This window comes from Gigantopelta aegis, chromosome 3, assembly GCF_016097555.1.
Source record: "Gigantopelta aegis isolate Gae_Host chromosome 3, Gae_host_genome, whole genome shotgun sequence".
In the NCBI taxonomy this organism is placed as follows: Eukaryota; Metazoa; Mollusca; class Gastropoda; order Neomphalida; family Peltospiridae; genus Gigantopelta; species Gigantopelta aegis.
Window position 1 is genome coordinate 54,196,398 of NC_054701.1, and position 24,914 is coordinate 54,221,311.

Sequence of the window (24,914 nt, forward strand, 5' to 3'; positions counted from 1 at the left end):
TAATAAAATAATATGAAGTTTTAGTGTTAATACTTAATATTACTAAGTATATGTTTCAAATTTAATTATAAGTATTTATTGTCTGTTATTTCTTACTTTCTTCTGGGTATGAACAAAAAAATCATCCTCAAACTTATGCAAGAATGACTTCTTCAATTCACACAGTTTGCAGATGATTTTTTTGTTCATACCCCAATGAATGTAAAAGAATACAGTTCTTTGATTTTGATTTTATACACATTTGATTGGTTTAGTTTCTGACAGTTTGGCACTTTTTAAAATAATTAATATAGAACAGAATTAAACCAAGAATAAGAGAGAATTAAAAACTTGACTATGTACTTGATCCCATGGGTTGCCCGTTTACACAGGTTTCACGTTATTATTGTAGATCAAAGTAGATTAATAAATAGTAATTTACACATACTGGACACCTGAACATATGCTTTAAAGCTTAATTTGTTAATCTAAAATGTATGCAAATCTCTGTTAATTAATCTATTATACATAACATGCTGCAATTTGGTGTATACATGTACAGTGGGTTTTATTTTGTGGGAGGATTAAACATGTGCTTGTAATATAATTCATTGAAGCATGTTATTTAGTAGCTTAAGCTCTAGATATGACCAACATCTCTGGAATAAAGAAAAAGATTACAGCCTACTGTTATACAGTAAAGAAACATGGGGGAAATACTTTCCTGTTTCAAGGCTCCATTGAAAATACATTAGTGGAATGTTGTGAGATCAGAAACCTTCCATTACACCCTAAAAAACATACTTCTTAAATATGTGTTAAAGACAAGGTGCATTTAGTGCTATGTATATGGATATATAATTACTAACCATTCACTAGAGCCTGTCTGTTGCAACACAACGAATGGTAAGTGATATTCATGATATTTTCTCTTGAGATTGTATGTATGGTACGAGTTAACTTATGTTAATTAATCATATTAATTAACACCAGTTACATGGTAATGATAAAACTTTTGGAGACTTTGTCCCAGTTCCCTGCTCTTTTATTTATGAAAGAAGACGATAGATGTAATTATACATAGGGAAAGTCAAAATAATTAAAAGTTATTAAAGTTCTATTTACTGTTGTATATTGATATATCAGTTAAAGGGATGCATGCACAAGGCATTTGGACTGGTGGGCATATAATGCACATTATTGCTTAATATCAACAAGTACATGTACATGTGTACATTGATATATTTAATTAATAAAACGATTAAAAGTGATGGCTATTATATATAATGGGCGTAGCCTTTTGCGCCATCCCAGTGAATCCGCCCTCTGGCAGGCCGGTGGTTATGCTATGCTTAACTCGTCACATCAGAAATTAGTCTTAGAACTAAAGATGATAAAACAGGCATGCATAATGTTCTGTAATAATATTCATCCCAGTAAGCCAGCAATAAGTATATATTATTTTTCAATACAAAATAAACCACCATTGTCAAAGTGGCTACAAAACAAGTCAAAATAACTGTCCAATGATGTATCATGTTTTGCCCATGTATTAACCTACATACTGAAATGATAAATGGAGTTAATTGGTCTATTGTTTTCGTTGCCTCCACCTGTGATTCCTGATTGGCAAGTGTACATGTATATTTGGTAGGTAACCAGACATGGCAATTGCCGCTGTCGGATCTAGACATAAAAATATGTACCGGTATTATTAACATCACAGGGTATTATTATGTATTTGTTACCAGTCTGATGTGCTATGGCCTATCCTAATATTAATCTTTGTTTAATGTTATGGAGAAAATGTAGACACTTATGATATTAGCATGTAGTATAGTGGATTAGGACCGGTGTCACCATATTACTGTAGAAAATTAAAACGTTATCTAACAAATAATCTTATCAACCGGCAGGGTTTATTACTGTAAATAATTCTGTAAAAATCTTGATTAAGTAGACTGTCCCATCTAAAATCACACAACTGACCAATTACATACTCCCAAAGAAAAGAAAATGATCACTTGGTTATCATGGGTGGTCATTTTCGGTCCAACGTACCAATAGGCCTAATAGTATGCATTTTTTCTTTGTATTTTTTCAGAGAAAAAATACTATAACCTCATTTCATTGTGTTAATTCAAATTTATATAATGGGCTATTTTTACGAAAAGGGGCAAATAATGGTAAAGAATTTTTTAAAATATAAAATGTAGGTTTTTTTATGTCTTTAATAGTAAAATCTAAAACAGATACGTTCAGTGGTGCATAATTTCAAGTAGCAAAACTAGAGACGTATAAAAAAAATTAATGTACATACAAATATTTTTGTACTTCTGTTTTTACCTTTAATCATAAGGCATATTAGTAAACAATTGTCTTTACCGTTATGTCTTTACTGTTAATTTATTAATAGCAAAGAAATTTAATAATGGTAAATACTTTTATAAATGTACATACAAATGTAGATATCTATAATTGTTACTATTACAGGCATATGTAAGATATAATGCTAGACTGATGATTGTAAAAAAGTATCAAATCTGTCTTTCCCATTATTCAACATAGATAACGGTAAAGACAAAAATTATAACGGTAAAGACACATAACTTAATACTTTTGCCATCTGCAATGTACTTCAGTAATGAATCATGCAAATGACTTTTAAAAACAGATTTACTGAATGAAAAAATATAAATGATGGGTTACTCATGCTTCCAGGATACTTGATTAAATTAACTGTAAAGACAATGTGTGACATTGAGAAATGTTTTTTAAGAAGTAAAATAACTTGTCTATAAAGATACCCAGCTAGTATTCATGTACTTAACATGTTGATCTAAGCTTGACCTAAATGTGACAGTGCCATCTTGTCGATCAAATTTGTGGTCCTTTTTGTAGATAATATAATGGTAAAGACAATAAAATGAAAAATAAAAGGTGCAACTTAAAGTTGTATGCAGTGTAGTTTTATTTTAACATTTTAAATAGAAATTTAAGAAACTAAATGTATTTGTGAGTGGTTTACTTACATTTTGCAGTTTAAAGGCAAACACTTACATTTTGCAGTTTAAAGGCAAACACTTTTGCGATTCCATAACGATAACATGTACACAATAACGGAGTGGACATTTTAGGTATATAATTTTAACCACAAGCTTTTCTAATGCATCTACAGTGGCCAAATATCATATCCAGATGATGCTTTTTATGTGCATCTCTGTTTATTTACATTGTATGCGGCTGCAATGTCTTTACTGTTATTTGCCCGTTTTTGTGAAAATGACTCACATATATTTTGTTAAATAGCTGGCGACACTTCCTTCCAAGCTAGAGCTAGTACCAGACGTGACGAAAAAGAAACAGAATGGTTGCCCCCAGTTAATTAGCAGGAATAATCATGGGTTTTTTATTAATTCTAAAATTACGCATATTTCATTTGTTAAACTGTCAGTATGTGTTGGTGGTCCGGGTATGCCAGGGTTATATCACCTATGTTTCTAGACTCCGATAATCAGCACCATTCCCCACCATTCCTCAAAAGATATGTTGTTTTTTTATTCCCAGTTTTGGAGTAAAAAATTCCCAATCAATGTAAATAATTTTCATTTTTTATTTTATATAAAGGCATATTTTGAAAACAATACATAAGACTAGATACTGGTATTAATTTGAATAAATTCAAGTATATGTATAGTATTAGTCTTTTCGATTCTAACAATTAGGCTTAATCAGATGGGTTTTTTAAATGAAACGGAAAAATTCAAATTCTAGATCAGTGTATTCTTTCTCTCTTTTCAGGAACTCCAGATGGCTTATAATTCAGCCCTCCATAGATACCAGAGCTTACCAGGGTAACACATCCCTTTAATATAGACATACATCGAGGAATCTTTATGTGATCAGTCATAGAAATCAGATCATTGTTTTATTTAGTCTTAATTAACAACTTGTACATTTATTTGATATCTTTGAATAACTGTCTTTGTTAGAAGTTAGGATAATTGTAAAAGGCCACAGAAAGTACTACCGGTAATGAACCTTTCTCGTATTTCTTATGGTGCTTAAAACTCTTAGTGACACCATTTTAATCTTGCGCGATTTGATCCTGTGAAAATTAGACATCCAAGTGCACTGAAATTTTAATTACCAAAACGTTTGGCGTTATGTACAATCCATTTGTTATAAATTCCTTATATAATTTGTCCACAAATGTTTCGTTCAGTGCAAAAGGTTTTGCAGCATTGGCATAGCTAGGATTGTATTTTGGAGCCACCCATTTGGGGAAAGGGCATCCACATTGTCAGTCATGTTATAGGGGTGTTGTTGTTGTTTGTTTTTTTATTTTTTTTAATAAATGTTTATTGCCCCAGAAAAACAATAGATAATGTCAGGGTTATGTTATAGGGGGTTGGGTAAAAGTGGTGGGGGAAAAGAGAGGTGTGACTAAACACTATGCTGGCAAGAGATTTTCTAAGCTATCGTAAAACTGTTGTAGGCTATGCAGGTAGCAAATTTGCCAGCCCAAATAAAGATTTACTATTGGATCAGTTAATTTTCTTATTCTTTAATTTTCTTATTCTGTGTACAAGTACATGTAAGATAACACACTGATATATGTGGTTGGTGATGAAAACTATAGAGTGCTCACTTGATATGCTTGGGTCAAAGTGAAAACTTATATAGAGTGCTCACTTGATATGCTTAAATCCCTTCGATGAACCTATTTTCAATTTTTCCCCTTCATCACAACCAGTGTTTCACGACTAGTATATCAAAGGCTGTGGTAGGTGCTGAGCTAGCTGTCTGGGGAAGTGTATATAAAAGATATATTGCTGTTAATTATGGGAAAATGTAGCAGGTATTCTATCTAACAATTAATGACCAAATGTTTGACATCCAGCTAATAGCCAATGATTAATAAATAACTGGTTGATTGATTGAAAACATATTTTATTGTACAATGACCAAAAGAATCGGACACTAGTTTTACACAACATATACGAGGCCCTCTTCTATATACATGTACATACAATATACATGGCAACTTACATTACATAGCTGTACATTTAAAGTACATTTATACAATAAAGGATAACCAGTGGAAGGAAATGTATTATATACAAAAGAATATGAAAGAAAAAAGAAATAGTGAAAGAAATAGTGATGCAAGAGAATACACAAATAGTACTACTTCGCGTGCAGTCAGACTTGTTATCACACTTACAAATAGTACTACTTCACGTGCAGTCAGACTTGTTATCACACTTACAAATAGTACTACTTTGCCTGCAGTCAGACTTGTTATCACACTTACAAATAGTACTTCGCGTGCAGTCAGACTTGTTATCACACTTACAAATAGTACTACTTCGCCTGCAGTCAGACTCGTTATCACACTTACAAATAGTACTTCGTGTGCAGTCAGACTTTTTATCATACTTACAAATAGTACTACTTCGCGTGCAGTCAGACTTGTTATCACACTTACAAATAGTACTACTTCGCGTGCAGTCAGACTTGTTATCACACTTACAAATAGTACTACTTCACGTGCAGTCAGACTTGTTATCACACTTACAAATAGTACTACTTTGCCTGCAGTCAGACTTGTTATCACACTTACAAATAGTACTTCGCGTGCAGTCAGACTTGTTATCACACTTACAAATAGTACTACTTCGCTTGCAGTCAGACTTTTTATCACACTTACAAATAGTACTACTTCGCCTGCAGTCAGACTTGTTATCACACTTACAAATAGTACTACTTCACGTGCAGTCAGACTTTTTATCACACTTACAAATAGTACTACTTCGCCTGCAGTCAGACTTGTTATCACACTTACAAATAGTACTACTTCGCGTGCAGTCAGACTTGTTATCACACTTACAAATAGTACTACTTTGCCTGCAGTCAGACTTGTTATCACACTTACAAATAGTACTTTGCGTGCAGTCAGACTTGTTATCACACTTACAAATAGTACTACTTCGCCTGCAGTCAGACTTGTTATCACACTTACAAATAGTACTACTTCGCGTGCAGTCAGACTTGTTATCACACTTACAAATAGTACTACTTCGCGTGCAGTCAGACTTGTTATCACACTTACAAATAGTACTACTTCGCGTGCAGTCAGACTTGTTATCATACTTACAAATAGTACTACTTCGCGTGCAGTCAGACCTTTTATCACACTTACAAATAGTACTACTTCGCGTGCAGTCAGACTTGTTATCACACTTACAAATAGTACTACTTCGCGTGCAGTCAGACTTTTTATCACACTTACAAATAGTACTATTTCGCGTGCAGTCAGACTTGTTATCACACTTACAAATAGTACTACTTCGCGTGCAGTCAGACTTGTTATCACACTTACAAATAGTACTACTTCGCGTGCAGTCAGACTTGTTATCATACTTACAAATAGTACTACTTCGCGTGCAGTCAGACTTGTTATCACACTTACAAATAATCTATATGGTCATTTAAATAATAGTTTATCAATCAAAACGATGAGTTTGTTTGATATATATATTTGAACAGATGTAAATATTTCTTTATTATATCAACGTTTATATAATGTGTGTAATTGTAAATCTATTGGTTGGAAATGCTGTAAGGAATTACACAAACTTTTGGGGGATCGAGTAAATGGGGCAGGTCAAAAGTGTATTGAAATAAGATGAACTGAAATTGATTTTGCACCTCATATTTTTATTTTTTCGTGGGGTGGGTGGGTGATGGGATGGGCTTTGTTTTATGTGTGGAAGGTTTTTGGGAGTGGTGTTTGTTTTATGGTTTGAGTTTTGTTTTTTTTGTTTTAGGGGGGTTGAAGGTGATTGCCAGTGACTTTCTTATTAGTTGCCATGAAGCCTACTTTTGATTCTGTAATCTCAAATGAAGCTGGAATAGGTAGACTGGTATTGTTGGGAATTGATGCCATGCATGTAAACTAGTCTAGTTACTACAAGAAATTGCATCACATATATATTTCATTACCTTGTTGATTCTTTTCATCTGCAGAATTCACTTGTGCCCTGAAAAACTTTACAAGAATGATGGTATTAATTTCACAGACCAGTGGCATGAAAGAGCAATCCAAAGGTAAGCTTTAGATGATGTAATATAATGTCTGTACAGTATTTGTTCTTATATTTATAATCAACATACAGATCCAGATAAGGTTCATACATGTTTTCACAACAGCCAAATAAAAATATTTGATATACCCACATCTAGACATTTTTCCGAGAGAAAAATGGGTAAAATAATTTATCTTCAGTTTTCTTGAGTGATTGCATCTGTACCCTCAAAATTAGACCTGCACTATTTTAAACTCTCCTATATGCTCTGCTCTGTGCTTTGAAAAGAGTCTGTGACATGTAACACTGAAAGACGTGTAACTTCGAGCATCCTTAATTTATTAATAAGTATACATCATCTATTATCAAAAGTAGAAAGGAAGATTTTCCAATTGCATCTAAGCATTTTGAAAAACATCACTCCAGCTCCTCCCCTTGTTGGAACTTTGTGTCTTTTGACTTCACCTGACTTGGAGGTGGGTAAAGCCTGTCTTTTGACTTCACCTGACTTGGAGCTGGGTAAAGCCTGTCTTTTGACTTCACCTGACTTGGAGGTGGGTAAAGCCTGTCTTTTGACTTCACCTGACTTGGAGCTGGGTAAAGCCTGTCTTTTGACTTCACCTGACTTGGAGGTGGGTAAAGCCTGTCTTTTGACTTCACCTGACTTGGAGGTGGGTAAAGCCTGTCTTTTGACTTCACCTGACTTGGAGGTGGGTAAAGCCTGTCTTTTGACTTCACCTGATTTGGAGCTGGGTAAAGCCTGTCTTTTGACTTCACCTGACTTGGAGCTGGGTAAAGCCTGTCTTTTGACTTCACCTGATTTGGAGCTGGGTAAAGCCTGTCTTTTGACTTCACCTGATTTGGAGGTGGGTAAAGCCTGTCTTTTGACTTCACCTGACTTGGAGGTGGGTGAAGCCTGTCTTTTGACTTCACCTGACTTGGAGGTGGGTGAAGCCTGTCTTTTGACTTCACCTGACTTGGAGGTGGGTGAAGCCTGTCTTTTGACTTCACCTGATTTGGAGCTGGGTAAAGCCTGTCTTTTAACTTCATCTGACTTGGAGCTGGGTAAAGCCTGTCTTTTGACTTCACCTGACTTGGAGCTGGGTAAACCCTGTACATCTGGTATAGTAACAACTTCAGTTTTCAGGGGACCTCACCATTCTTTTAAAAGGGGAATGTGTCATAGCACAGTGGTAGAGATCTCAAGACTGGTTTATCAAGTGCCTCAAATGCAATTACTGGCATATTAAATACCATGGTAGTATATGCCTTCCTGTCTTTGGTAAAGTGCATATGAAATACCCCATACCTGCTGTTATTTGATAGGAGTAGCCAGTGTGATGGCAGCACACATTCTCACCAGGTTACAGACACCAGATAGCCATAGTTTTAAAATATTCTCCTGTATCATCATAACAGATATTATGTTCCTTCTTATGGAGGTTGTCCACTACCATTATTTTTCTTATTGTATAAATTGATAAATAAATTTGTTTTTTAACAAACAGTCTTATAAGAAATGTATTTTGTCACTTACATGTAGGTATTAGTATTACTTTTTTCACAGTGGTGGCATCAACTATTGTGTTTAGCTCAGTGTTAAACTTTTGCATCAAGCTCTCGTTCTCGTTTGTAGTTGCATATTTGAATACTCATCTCAAGGTCTGTTATATTTTTTTCAAATATCAAGTTCTGTTTCTAGTTGGTGTCTTAGATGAATGAATCTTCATTTATGGATTATGAATGGTCATTACAATTAGGAGATATAACCATATGGAGATCTTAGATTTGCGGGGTGATGCCTGCATATGTCTTCTTTTTTTTAGGTCAATGATGAAATATTTACAGCCATTGAATAGACTATAACATCTGCAATTTTATATAATAAAACATCCATATAGTCTGGCAGCAGTATGCATACATGTAACTCAAAACATCCATATAGTCTGGCAGCAGTATGCATACATGTAACTCAAAACATCCATATAGTCTGGCAGCAGTATGCATACATGTAACTCAAAACATCCATATAGTCTGGCAGCAGTATGCATACATGTAACTCAAAACATCCATATAGTCTGGCAGCAGTATGCATACATGTAACTCAAAACATCCATATAGTCTGGCAGCAGTATGCATACATGTAACTCAAAACATCCATATAGTCTGGCAGCAGTATGCATACATGTAACTCAAAACATCCATATAGTCTGGCAGCAGTATGCATACATGTAACTCAAAACATCCATATAGTCTGGCAGCAGTATGCATACATGTAACTCAAAATTGTTGGTTATAGTTTCTTTATTGGTGTTTATTTATATTTGGATGGGTGTAGAGTTGTCACCCTTAAGCAATTTAAAATATTCAAGATGGCCACCAAGAAGTCTGAAAATCAATAAAGTGCTATACAAAAGAATTCAATAAAATAATTATCTGAAGCAAATAATAAAATCAATTAATATAATATTCAAGATGGCCACCAAGGAGTGAGAAAATCAATGAAGTGCTATATCTCTGTAACCAGATATGACCGAAAAATGAATTAGATGTCTTTTTGTATTTTTTTAAAGATAAATAATTCAATAAAACAATTATCTGAGATTTAGAAGTCACTTACTGTGTCCAACCTTATATGTAGCTCGATCTGTAATGCTGGTGGATGTGATTCTAAAGTATCACTCCATATTGCAAACTGAAGATGGGCATGGGCAACATTTTTACCAAAGGCTTTTTCAGTGGGAAGAAGAGAGGCAAGCTTTTGTGCACATGCCATGTTCCAACCAACTTTTTATGACCACATTTTTTGATGGGCTTCTGTCATAGACTGACAGTGTGACTGACCATAGCATGCTAGAGTAAACACCCTGGCTTGATTTTGTGATATCTGGTAGAGGTATGCTAATATTGCCTGAATAGTTGAGGATATGGAAACCATATAGCACTACCAATACTATACCCATTAGAATTGGGCTTTATACTGTATATACCTTTCTGTATTGGTACTATGTCAATACCAATTTGCCATGCCAAGCAAATATCAAAATTTCGGTGTTGAAAAATATTTCCTGCAATGTAGTAAAGCACTAATAATATATCTGACGAACATAAATTGGCTGAAAAGAAGAGCAGATCAATGTACATAATTTTCCTCAGAATCGACAGGAAAAAATGTACATTCACCGCTCATTATCAAAACTGGTATTGAGTTAATACCGAATACCGTACCGATACAGAGGTAAATCACCACAAAAGTACTGATACAAAGCTGAAATTTCAATACTGCCCAGCTCTGTGACCCATTCCAATAGCAAACAATTATAGCACTATATTACACCCACTGAGCCCACGAGTTGCCAATAAGTTAGTGATGGTTTTCTTTAGTCACATTTATATCAATCACTGTTTGGCCCTTGATTGCAAAGTAAACAAATATGAGTATCATCTGCAAGTGTTGTATGTGCTTCATAATTTGTGACCTATTCAGTAATACCTGCTGTTGTTCGATGTCACTTCATAACTTGTGACCTATTCAGTAATACCTGCTGTTGTTCGATGTCACTTCATAACTTGTGACCTATTCAGTAATACCTGCTGTTGTTCGATGTCACTTCATAACTTGTGACCTATTCAGTAATACCTGCTGTTGTTCGATGTCACTTCATAACTTGTGACCTATTCAGTAATACCTGCTGTTGTTTGATGTCACTGGAGCTGGTGTTAAAACTGCATGTTGCTTCCTACATTTTTTTTTTAAATTGTCTAGCAGTTATATTATCGCTTGCCAGTTTACTTAAATTTTGCACCCTTCCCTAGAACAATTCTGCATTGATCTGCCCCTGCTAGATCAGTTGAATGTTCACTAATGCACTAAGCATGTTATAAAAAAAATATATATATTAAATTACATTTTTTAAATTTAACGATAAATTACATTACATTAGTGTATTCTGGGCTTCCGATCCCTAACATTATCATTGATGTACCTGGGAATAATAAAAGTTTATTTTAAAAAACAAAACAGCTAAATGACCAGTGTGTGTATTTGTAGGCACATGCTGATACGGATGCAAAAAGAGCTTCGGCAATATTATGCTACACAAAAACGCCACTCGGAACAACAGCAGCACCGAGAGCGGCAGCAGTCACTGTATGGACATGCAGAGTGCAGCATCACTCCGGGTATGTATCTTATTTTTAAAATACCTTACTGTTGGTTGCTTTATAACTTCAATAAAAGGTGGGAAGATAAAATCAGAATTTTAACAAAAAACCTACAAAACAAATGTTGGGGTTGAAGAAAAATCTATCAAAATGTTGCTGGTTTTTTTGACAATATGTTGGAGGTTTTTTTTTTAACATGAGATGACATGATTGTTCCATCCAGTTTTAAGGGAAAATTAAGCCCATTTTAAAAAAGTATTACTCCTCCTGAGGGACAATAAATAAGACTCAGAAGTCAATATTAATAAACTGGCCTCGGTGGCATCGTGGTTAAGCCATCAGAAATAAGGCTGGTAGGTACAGGGTTCTTAGCTCGGTACCGGCTCCCACCCAGAGCAAGTTTTAACGACTCATTGGGTAGGTTTAAGACCACGACACCCTCTTCTCTCTCACCATATAATAATTAACCACTAACCCACTGTCATGGACAGACAACCCAAATAGATGAGGTGTGTGCCCAGGACAGCATGCTTGAACCTTAATTGGATATAAGCACGAAAATAAGTTGAAATGAACTAAATGAATATTAATAAAATATTCTCTACTTTTTAAATGGTGGGAAGCTACTTTGACCAATGGAGAAACAAAATTGTGTCTTTGATCATTCTGATATGATGGTCTTGGACCCAAAGGGCAGAGCAGAGGAAAATTAAGTCAGTATTAAAAATGTTCCTCTACTTCCTGAAATGCTATCACCAAATAGTCTTCATATATGTAAAGGTAATTATTTTCTGTTTGCATGAAAAGGGAACCAATGAATTGGCATATAGCTATAATGAATAAAGGTAAAATTCATATAATAATATATTATTAAGTTTTAAACCAACTAAAATAACATTTCATTGAGAAAAACAATTCAGTGTAAATAAAAAAGTTTCTTTACAGATTATCATCAAATTGCATAGGCTAAATCCTATTTAACAATGCAGGTATGAAGACAGCTGATGGAACAGCCAATGTAGAGGATAGATTCCATCATATGTGGCCATGTAGGATAGAAAAAGTACACCCTAGATTGTGGAAATTTTGACCCGGGATGAGGCAAGGGTCGAAATCTCCACCATCTCGGGTGTACTTTTTCTATCCACCATGACCGCATATGATGAAGTCTTTTTCTCCCATCCATTCGATAAATAAACCATTATTTTACACGAACAAACAAAGATGGCTGAAAAAGTAACTACTTTATTGACCGTTTTATCATAAATAAACTACACTATCATATTTTCTGCATCTATTCCATGTGTTAAAGATAATTTAACACTACAAATTAACAAGATAGCTTTTATAATGAAGGTTTTAATAACAAAATATTGATCTGAAACTAACCAACTTGCATTGATATGATGTCATATATTACCAACGCCGTAATACTCCCCATGTTAAATTCAATGACATTTTAGCCCATGCAAGACACTTTTATTCCACATGGGCTGACGTCATGGAATGTGTCTGTCTTGCATGGCTAGGGATGGGAGAACACATGGTTCTTCCTTTAGTCTCATGCAGTGTACTGCAGGGATTTAAAATTATATTAATCTATATCTATGATGGCAGTTTGTTAAGAAACTTTTTTATTTACACGGACATGCATTTTTTATTTTAAAAATGTGTTTTAAATTGGTATGTGTTTAAAACTCAGTCTTATGTTTTAATATAAGAATTAGCTTTATTCATTATAGAGTTATATGCTGATTCATCAGTCCATGCAAACAGACTATATATGTGGTTTATGTTGCATGCTCCTTGGGGAGGAGTTAAATTTACTACAATTGTAGATAAAAATTCATTTGAACTGTAATTTTTTCACAACCTCCTAATGATTTTCAACTTAATTTGGAGGGAAGCTTCCTTGATCCATGGAGAAATACGATAGTGAATTTGGTCATACCTCCCAACCCCCTCAGAAAAAATGGGTGTCCTGGTACACAACCCTGCAGCATTTATTTTGTCATGGACCCTTTCAATGAGGACCTGGCGGTAAAAAATTGCATGCTGGGATAGCACAGCTGGGCAGTCAGGGTTATAGCCAAAACGGCACCATGCCAAAACGGTCCCAAGGCAAAATGGAACCAAATTGGACAAAACGGAACCTAGCGTTGGTTAAACGGCACCAAAATCTATGGACAAAATGGAACCTAATGTTGGCTGAAACGGCACCAAATATTTTTAAATGTATGGCTAAAATGGAACAAGAATCATTACAAGTTGTGAACGATGATATAGATTCTATTCTGGGTGTTCGCCAGTTTGAAAGTACACCAAATTGGATGCTAACCTTTCCTCCAAGGCTTTAAATTATAAATGGTTTAATATATTAAAGTTAATATTATTTTAAAATGTACTGTTTAGACCAGCCCGACTGAAAAATGTGCCAACTAATATGTAATTTACTAAGTTCAATAACAGTTATTATTTTTAGGTGCCTTTTATATATTGTTTTTCTGGTGTTTTATGAACAAACAAAATAAATAAAATGCTGTGACTTTGTAAACTTTTTTAAGAAAAACATATTTGTAGGAGAATGGGACATAGTGTAAAGGGACTTTAAGAAAAGTAATGACGTAATATGCCCCGTGCACTAAATGGGACGTACTCTTTTAAGTATCTCAGGAGGTTACAGTTCTATAGTCCGAAGGTTCAATGGTCCAAAGGTTCAATGGTCCGAAGGTTCAATAGTCTGAAGGTTCAGTAATCTGAAGGTTTATAGACCTAACTATAATTATGAAGAATGGCAAAAGAACAGTGTCAAATATCTAAACAAATGTGAATTATTTACAGTAATCACTAAGTGTACCTGTGTAAAATGTTTAAGGCAACAGTGTAAGATATAATGTTATGACACGTCGAGATGATACATGTTGGATATCAATTTAAAGGCATCTGATTGACTTCTTACATATAAATCCAAACCATCCACTGAGAGTTAAGGTTACACATGTCGATTTCTATATTCAGATGATGTACAGGTCAACAATGTATATTATGTAAATGTGAGTGCTGTATATAACTTGGTTCAGAATACGTTTTAATTTAAACCTGTATTAACATTACCGACTGATAAAACATAACATGAATTTCAAGATGATAATTACTCCCACTATTGTCACCTGACCATACCATATACAGTGAACATCTTTTTCCTTGTATCTAAATGACCTAGACAAATATTTAATAAATTTTGGATGTAAAGGAGTTACCCCCATTGATGAAAACCAACAAAACCCACTCGACATCGGCATTCACTTACTTTGCTTACTTTATGCAGATGATACTGCTATACTAGCTACCAATGCCGCTGATTTACAACACACACTAAACGTATTCGATCAGTACTGTAATAAATGGAAACTAAAGATAAATATCTCAAAAACTAAAGTATTAATTTTCAATGGAAATGCCAGAGATTATAAATATACTTTCAAACTTGGAAAATATGTTCTCGAAAATGTGAAGGAATTTAAATACCTTGGGGTCACTTTTAGCAAATTAAATAATTTTAAAACAACCAAGGCTCAATTAAAACATCAAGCAACTAAAGCTATGTATTTTGTATTGGCGAAATCTAAAGACAATAATCTATCAATTGAGTGTAAACTTAAAATGTTTGAATCAATGGTTCTCCCAATCTTGTTATACGTTGCGAAGTTTGGGGATATGGAAAAAACGATATATGCGATTCTGTTCAAATAAATTTCTTCCGACATATCTTGCCAGCAAAAAAATCCACCCCATGATTTATGTTATACGGAGAATTGAGGAAAGTGCCCGTGGAATTAAATATTCAAAGAAGAATGGTTTGTTACTGGGCACGCATTATTTCAGGGAAACAATCAAAATTATCATTTCTTCTATACAGATTTATGTTGACAGATCATGTTACAAATAGAATAAAGTATAATTGGCTCACTAGTATTAAACATATTTTGGAGCATTTAGGAATGAGCGATGTTTGGATATCACACACCTTTTTATCGTTAACTTGGCTCTCACAACAAATTAAAATTAGGCAAAATGATCAATATTTACAAATATGGAATAATAGCATATCAATGTCATCAAGAGGCAAAACCTATCAACTTTTTAAAGAAGAACTCATTTTTGAAAAATATTAAAATATAATTCCCAAAAGGTTATGGAGATTAATTATAAAATTTAGAACGTCAAATCACTATTTTCCTGTCGAAACTGGAAGGTGGAATAACATATTATTTGAAGACAGATTGTGTACTTTATGTGATGAAAGTGACATTGGTGATGAATTCCATTATTTATTTGTATGTATATTTTTTCATAATTCCCGAGTAAGATTTTTACATCCCTATTATTATACTAGACCAAGCACCTACAAATTCAAAGAACTAATGAGCAGTAAGAAAATAAGTGTATTAAAGAAGTTGGCGAAATTTATAAATGTAATTTGCCAGGTTTTTAAACGTCCTTGTAACTGAATAACTCATGTCACAAACAAAACTGTTTCCTAGCTATATTACAATTATTATTATTATTATTATTATTATTATTATTATTACTGTACCATGTACTACCATTACTATTACTACTACTGGTACTATTATTATACTACTACGACTACCATTACTGCTACCACCATTATTATTATTACTACTACTAATACTAATACTACTACTACTACTACTACTAATACTACTACTGTTACAGTTATTATCAATTAATATCATATACAAGTAAATGCATGTATTATGTATTATCATATGTTATTATTTCATCCTCCTGTAAACCATCTTGTCACGTTTATACTATTTATTATGTATGTTCCTCTAACACCGTTGTGGAACGGCCTGAGTGTAATAAAGTTCTGTTCTGTTCTGTTCTGCAGTCACGGACCGCATGATCTTTTGTTTCTGTGTGTGTGGTGGGGGATTAAACATGCCTCATTGATTTTACTTTTTTTGCTGTCCAGTGAATAAATTAATTACTTGTGTGCAGTGATATGTTGTTACAGCTTGAATTATTTATTTTTTATGTTATGCTTTGTCAGTTCTAAATTATTTTTCACGGCATGGTAGATGTTAGCATTGCCGCATTGATTGCGATCGCGATTACCGTGTTTGTAATAATTAAAGGGGAAACAAATATAATTAACAATGTTGACAGTATTATTGAAATCGATACAACATACAACTGGACAAAAGATGACTTAGGCTTATACACAAGGCCGATGATTTTGTACTAGATATTTAGGGTCAAACTAAGAGGTCAGCTTATCCAAGGAGTCGGCTAATACATGGCAATATATGGTATTTTAAAAGAAATATGTCAGAAAAAGAAGTCTACACTCGTGTCTCCAGCTCTCGTGCCAGTAAGATATCATTTATCTTGCTATGCCATTGGGAGCGAACAATAGTATTTTTTCGTGTTCACTCCCATTGGCATAGCCAGGATTTTATATTGGTGGGGGACCACAATGTCATGGAGGATCAACCACATTGTTTTTGAGACTGTCAATAGTGAAGGCATGCAGGAAGGAAAGAAACATTTTATTTACGGTTATATGTCGTCGGACATATGATTAAGGATCACACAGATATTGAGACAGAAAACCCGCTGCCACCACTTCATTGGCTATTGACATGATATTACATACCAAGGCCTTTGTTACATCAGTTGTGGAGCATTGGCTGAAATGAAAAAGCCCACCGATGGGGATCGATTGTGAATCAGACGAGTACTGTATCACTGAGCTACGACCCGGTCCCATATTAATAGTGTGACAGACAAACATAAACAATGTAGTTGGGGGAAAAAGATGTATGCTTGAGGAGAGCATAATTCCCCTTCCCCTCTCCAGGCAACACCAATGTTTGCTCCTTATGGGTACAGTTTGAAGCAACTTGGAAGCTAAACGGTATGTAACGATCATTCATATAGTTTTCTCTGTTTATCCAAGAATGTTCTACAGTGGTCACGATTTAAATGCTTGGTGATGCTATTAATATATAATTATATAAACGGGACATTCCTGAGTTTGCTGCATTGTAAGATGTTTTCGACTAATAAAATATTTCTACAATTAAACTTGCATATTAAATATAGGTTCTTGTGTAGAATAACAGTGTCTGTATATTCAATGTGTTTCTGGTCATCTTAATATTTGTAAGAAGCCCAAACTGGATTTTGTCTTCAAATAATTTTGTATGAACGAAAACAAAATATTTTAGGAAATAAAATGAAATTTAACCTAGTACAAATATTAGAACGATCAGAAACACGTTTAATATATAGCCACTAATATTTTATGCAGAAAAATATATTTGATATGTAATTACAATTGTTAAAAAGTCTTTGTTATTCGATAATATCTTAAAAATTGCAGCAAACTCAGGAATGTCCCTTTAAGAGTGGATATTTAAAAACATAAGCCACACCTGGATAGGCCAGAAGTATAATACAGGCCACACCTGGATAGGCCAGTAGTATAATACACGAGTTAACAAAAAAGAAATGTCGGTTTTTAATTAAAATCACCTTATTGAAATCCAACAGTTAAGGCTGCTATATCAGGTTTCCATGTTATAATGTCGAATACTAATGCGCAATAAAAGCACAACTGCACCTTTATTACACTCATCTGTCATCGCTGTCAACAGATATCGTCAAAAACCTACTACTCAATACCCAAGACGTAAAAGTACAGTTATGCGTGCATTTTGATTTCGTAATTGATGTTATAACATGATAACCGGATATAGCAGCTTTAACAAGGACTACAACACACAAAACGTCAGGCACAATCCACACTGTTCAACAGTTAATAATGTTTTTAGCCCAAAAAGACTTCACCACAAGCTTCAAACATATCCTCGAACAGCATAGGCAGGGCCGTGTCTGATTAAAATCCTAGGGGTGGGGTCACTATTTTTTTTATAAACCAATGAAACACTATACAAATTAAACCCTGAGATGTTTATGCTATTTTCTGGAGTAAAACAAAAAAAAAGTGAGATTCTCAGGGGAGCAACTGCCCCCCCACCCCAAGGGTACAGCCCTGATAGGTAACTGCTGTCCAAGTCTTCCAACATACACCGTCCATTATTGTAAGACTGTGCGCCACATTTCCCTTTGCTGAAACCTCCAAAAGTTGCTGCTTCTCACAAAATACTATATCCAAATAATTCCATGTACTACCATTTTATAAATGTCTTTATTGCAAAAACTAATAAGGGTTAGCACGTGTCCATTTTTGTTTTCAGTAATGTGTGTTGTAATAAATATACAGACGTCCAAAAGAAACTACACCCAGACTTGAGAAACTACTGAAGGAAAATCAAAATGCATGTGTGGTGTTTTGGCATGATGTGAACGAAATGTCATTTCCGTTATCAAAATTATAAAGGGTAAAATACATGTTAACATATAACGCCCTATTTATACCATACACATTAGACATTAGTAAAACATTAGCCTATATGTTCACAGAGTACAGTGTTTTGGATCAATGAACCTTCGGACTACTGAACCTTCAGACTATTGAAACACTTCAGTTGTATGGAAATGTATAATCTAAACAATAAAATATGAGTAATGTTCGATTTCACTGATCATAAACAGCTCTATATATACTACTCAAAAGAATTTAAGGGTCAGACGATATTTTCGACATTATTTTCTGAATGTCAATTATATTAGCTAGACCATAATGTCACGCATGGTATTGTTCCATTTTGACGAAAGTGGGTCTAAGCAACCCATAAATGAATTAAAATCCACTGTCATTGACACTGTTGACTAGTTCTAATGGAGAAAACATGCTTACATTTGCACGTAAATTAGGGCGAAAGCGAAAGATCTGCTAAGTGCCTATAACTTGCTTTTTCACAAAGTGCTTCATCTGCACGCTTTGCACGTGTATTCCATGTTCCCAATGCTGAATTTCCGTATAATTGGAGCTTGCGTTCGTGTACGGTGCACACTCCAAATTCAACAATGGTACGACTTCAACTGACTATCGAAGATCGAGGAAGGGCTATTGCTTGGCTTCAGGATGGCAATACGCAAAGAAATGTTGCTCTGAGACACTCAGTCAGAGTGTCGTTGGCCGACTGTGGCAACAGTACCAAGCAACGAATTCTGTTCGAAATCGTCCACGTTCGGGAAGACCCCGAAGCACTACAAATAGAGAGGACCGCTACATCACCAATATGGCTCTACGTCAACGCACAACCACTGCACGCCGATTACGTGACAATCTGCGGACTGCGACTGGAACTCGAGTGTCTGATCAAACCATACGCAATCGTCTGAGAGCCAATAATCTACGCTGCCATCGCCAGGCTGTTCAACCACCACTCCTACCACGTCACAGAACGGCCAGACGTCACTGGTGCACACTTCATCTGCGGTGGCAACGTGTTCAGTGGGGTCGAGTGATGTTCACTGATGAGTCCAAGGTTTAGTCTCCAGTTCAACGACGGTCGGGTTCGTGTCTACAGATGTCCTGGTGGCGCTTCACTGACGTTAACGTTAGACAACGTCACCGGTTCGGTGGTGGCAGTGTCATGGTGTGGGGCGGCATCTCTATCCACCACAGGACCCCCCTCTATGTGGTGGATGGCAATCTGAATGGAATCCGCTATCTGAATGAGATTATCCGGCCGTTGGTTCTCCCAGGCCTTCAGCAGATTGTCGGCGGGGCAGTTCTGCAGGATGACAATGCCAGACCCCACCGCGCCAGGGTGGTAACGGACTTTCTCAGACAACAAGGTATCGCCAGGATGGATTGGCCAGCATATTCGCCTGACTTGGCCCCAATAGAGAACGCCTGGGACGAATTAGGCAGGAGAGTTCGGGATAACCATGCCCCTCCGGCCAACCTTCATGATCTGGGTCAACTTCTTATGGCAGAGTGGCAGGACATTCCCCAAGAGTTCTTCAGACGTCTGATCAACAGCATGAGGCAACGATGTGTCGAGTGTATTCGCGCCAGGGGTGAATTCACACACTATTAAACGAATGTTCCAATGTGTAAAATCCATGTTTGACAACCTTCAACTTTGACAGCATGTCATGTGACTTTCTTGTATACAGTGACGTTTATTTGTGTTTTTTTGTAAATTTGGAACAATAAATAATTTTTTGGGTGTAGTTTACATCATCAATCTAATACACTCTGAAACTTATTTGGTTATAAATTTTTGACCCTTAAATTCTTTTGAGTAGTATATATATATATATATATAATAGTGAAACGTGCCTTGGTGTTTAAAAAACAGGGTCTGTCCCTTTAAAGGGACATTCCTGAGTTTGCTGCATTGTAAGATGTTTCCGACTAATACAATATTTCTATGATTAAACTTACAATGTCATATTAAATATATTTTCTTGTTTAGAATATCAATGTCTGTATATTCTATGTGTTTCTGGTCATCTTAAGATTTGTAAGAAGCCCAAACTGGATTTTGTCTTCAAATAATTTCGTACGTACAAAAACATATATTTTAGAAAATAAAATGAAAATTAACCTAGTACAAATATTAGAACGATCAGAAACACGTTTAAAATACAGCCACTAATATTCTAAACAAGAAAATATATTTAATATGTACGTTTAATCATAGAAATATTTTATTAGTTGATAACATTGCAGCAAACTCAGGAATGTCCCTTTAATACCCTGGAAACTTGTATAATAATTATGTAATGATTCAGAGCTTTTGTTACCTACTTTTGTCATTGGATTTACTTTTAATAGGTTGTTTCAATTGTTTTGATTCAACAGCAACACAACTGGACATGTCCACATATGCACTAAGACAGCTGGAGAAAGCTAATACAGTTGTTTTATCTGAGCCACATATTGCCGTACCAAATGCAGTTACTCCAGATTGTGTTCACCTGTATAAGACCAAGAGTCGTCCACACACTGTAAATGTAGCCATGTTGCAGAGAAAGAAACAACTGGGGTCAGAACGTAACTCACAAACACCTTTCAGGTAAGTAATTAATAATTTATCATTATTTTGCATGTTGAGTTTGCATGGCATGATATGAAATACATGTACTTCTTATGAGATTAAGGGGTTTTTTTTAGCTTGTAAAATGTAAAATCATTAAAACTTAAGTATTTTTAGCCAGTTTAAGTCTTATTTATGACTTTAGTTCTTTGATAAATATGAACCCTTGGTGATACATGTTGGGATTATGTGGTGGAGCCGACACAGGATCCAAGTTGGCCAAGTCATTGCAGACTCAGTCTGATGTATTTGTATATTAAAGTCCATTATAGGGGTCCTCAGCATTTATACACCAAAACTCGGCTTTTGTACACTTTTATGGCACTGCCTGAATGTCTATATACTGGTGTATTGTTCATTTGAGTTCAGTGTCTGGGGTTCCTGGTCTATACATGTATGTGGGTTATCTGTATTATATAGCACATGTATTAAACAACGTGTTATGAATGCCTTATACATGTACATGTATGTGGGTTATCTGTATGATAGTATTAAACAACGTGTTATGAATGCCTTATACGTGTATGTGGGTTATCTGTATGATAGTATTAAACAACGTGTTATGAATGCCTTATACGGGTATGTGGGTTATCTGTATGATAGTATTAAACAACGTGTTATGAATGTCTTATACGTGTATGTGGGTTATCTGTATGATAGTATTAAACAACGTGTTATGAATGCCGTATACGTGTATGTGGGTTATCTGTATGATAGTATTAAACAACGTGTTATGAATGCCGTATACGTGTATGTGGGTTATCTGTATGATAGTATTAAACAACGTGTTATGAATGCCGTATACGTGTATGTGGGTTATCTGTATTATAGTATTAAACAATGTGTTATGAATGCCTTATACATGTATGTGGGTTATCTGTATTATAGTATTAAACAACGTGTTATGAATGCCGTATACATGTATTTTTACACTGATTAATATTAATGCTTTTGGATTTGGGAAGTTTTATTAGTTTTTAATGTTTGGGTTTTTTTTTGCTTTACTTGAATTATATAGGCTGAGAATGAACCCTAAGCCTCCACAAGCAACAGTGAAGTGTTACACAGCTGATATCAGTGCACATCTAATGGATCCTAGGAACCCAAAGGCTATCCGACCAAAGTCAAGCAAGTCCATCCCAAGTAAATGCAGGTACAGAAATGGAAATTGCTTTTATTGTTACCAGAAAAGATCTTTTGTTCAACATGAAACACTTTTAGGCTTTTAGCATGTATTAAATTCTGTATCTTTATCTTTTCAATATCACTCTGCACACTGTGTCAACATTCTAGGCATTTTTGTTTCCTGTTACTTTTGGGTGTCACATTCCATTATTAGCAGAAGTTATATAACTTTAACATTTTAGAACATATTTCACATAATAATGCTTTTTTTCCCCTTAAAATTTTAATTCTGGCAATGTTTATGATGAATTGCAATACCAGTTATTTTTAATATTGCAAAGAACATTTTAACTGTTTACTTATAATTACATGTAACTGTTAAAAGTTAAATTAGGTCAGACTCTATAATTGCTTAATTATCAGTCATAATTAACATTAGGGTATCCATGTATATGTTAAATACAATTTCATTTCCTTAGTTCCATTACAGTATGAAGTGTGAAACCTTAATATTTTTTCACAAAAGTATGAAATATGGCACACTTATACATGTAGATGCCCTTCTGATGATTTTTAATTTCTATTTTAGGTTGGGGTGGGGGAGTAGTTTTGTGTTTCAGTACAATTTGTATTAACCTTAATGATTTTTCTTATGTATTTCAGCCGCTATATCTTGGTGACCAAACCCAAGGAGAAGACATCACATCCTGTGCCAAGTCCACTGGAAGGGCAGTTAATGTACAAACGCTTTCCAACTCAGGGCTTGAAATTAGCTCGTCAGTATGATATACCCATACTGCAAAATCCCCGTCCGTTACATGCTGTTCAATACAGTCCATTTGCACAACAGACGTTCAATTGAAAAGACAATATTTCTTTGGACATCTGCAATAGGAAAAGAAATCTGTTTTTAGTAATAAGTAGCTTAATGAAACCCATACCTGTCATGTGTTTTGTCTGCATAATTTATTAATTTGTATATACTGCCATTCAAAAGAAAGTAAATCACTTTCAAAATAGTAAAAACAACGTGAAACACAACTTGATGCAAGTTTTGTATTTTGAAAGTATAATCATTTGTCGAGATATGATCACTGGTATACACAGTAATTAATAATTACTATCATCAGTGTTCACAAACACCACTAAGGGTAAAGTGTGCACTTTTATATAAAGATGGTTTGCTATACTTTCATTTCATCATCAGTGTTCACCTATAGTCTTTACAGATTATTTTGGCTTCTGTTCCTTTTAAAAATGTTTCGAAACCAAATATAATCACTGACCATGGTGCAGTAGAAAATTATTCTGTTCAATGTACATCTGAATTTGTCTTGCAGTCATCTATATGCACATATTATTAGAGCTGTGTTTTGTAGGTCAAATGGTAAATTATGCAGTCTGACCTACTCAAGTATTCATTCATTTGGGTTTGTCATCCATCAGCTCATCTTTGTTATGTAGGAAAGCGTGGGTGGTACAACTGACTGTTAAAACCCCAATAGTCTGATGCAACTAACTAATAAAATTCAAAAAGTTTAGCTAGGAGACACTTTCAATAATGACTACATGCAAGTTTACACATATCTAAGTGTGTTGCTGTTGATAATATTTATTATGATCAATAGATTTTAATAACAATGGGCCTAATTTATAAATACTGTTTTTCTCTTTTGCGTGTAACTACATATATTTACCATATTTAAACACCTGCGTAACTGCATATATTTACATACTTAAACACCTACGTAACTATATATATTTACATACTTAAACACCTGCGTAACTACATATATTTACATACTTAAACACCTGCGTAACTACATATATTTACATACTTAAACACCTGCGTAACTACATATATTTACCATACTTAAACACCTGCATTTAAGGAAAACAGGCTTTGTAAATTCAGCTGTATATGTTTAATAGTTACATATTTTTTTGAAGTATGAAAATATTGCCAGCTGTATACACAATAAGTGACATACATTAATCTACTTTGTTGGAATAGAAAGAGGAGGAAGATGGAGGTTCACATAGCAGCTGTTGGATGTTTGAGTGCAGCTTTTACAAATTGCATAAATATTGTGGGTTGTGGTGCAAAGAGAGACTATATGGAATTATGATTGGAAATTTAAACTTCTTGGCTTTATATATCATTTAAAACAGGTTAATTCATATGCATGTACTGAACAGTTAAAGGACAAATGAATGTTAGTCTTTTGAAAAGAAACCTATTAAATGATTAGTCTTTTTTATACGCCCAACTATGATAGGTCGTATTATGGTATGGCATTATCCGTACATCTGTCTGCTAACCTTTTTTCTTGTCCGGACCATATCTTACATACAGATGCATACAGGATCATCAAATCTCACGTAGGAACAACATGGGATAGCGGTGTGCCACATACTATTACTAGATCACTGTGACCTACTTTTCAAGGTCTACTGCACATAACAGTAAATCCTTGTCCAGACCATATTTTGCATACAGATG

At 34.7% G+C, this 24,914-nt stretch overlaps 1 protein-coding gene across 3 annotated transcripts in view; it reads left to right on the plus strand.

The window, feature by feature from the left end:
- Positions 1-24,136, plus strand: part of LOC121368244 — a 174,830-nt gene extending 150,694 nt beyond the window's left edge. For all 3 annotated transcript variants that reach the window (XM_041492886.1, XM_041492888.1, XM_041492887.1), the window contains 6 exons: positions 3,781-3,833; positions 7,012-7,092; positions 11,122-11,252; positions 21,052-21,265; positions 22,305-22,439; positions 23,075-24,136. In XM_041492886.1, the coding sequence (XP_041348820.1) occupies positions 3,781-3,833; positions 7,012-7,092; positions 11,122-11,252; positions 21,052-21,265; positions 22,305-22,439; positions 23,075-23,273 (813 nt within the window). In that variant the 3' untranslated portion in view covers positions 23,274-24,136. The remainder of the gene's footprint in view (positions 1-3,780; positions 3,834-7,011; positions 7,093-11,121; positions 11,253-21,051; positions 21,266-22,304; positions 22,440-23,074) is intronic.
- The last annotated feature ends 778 nt before the right edge of the window (positions 24,137-24,914 follow it).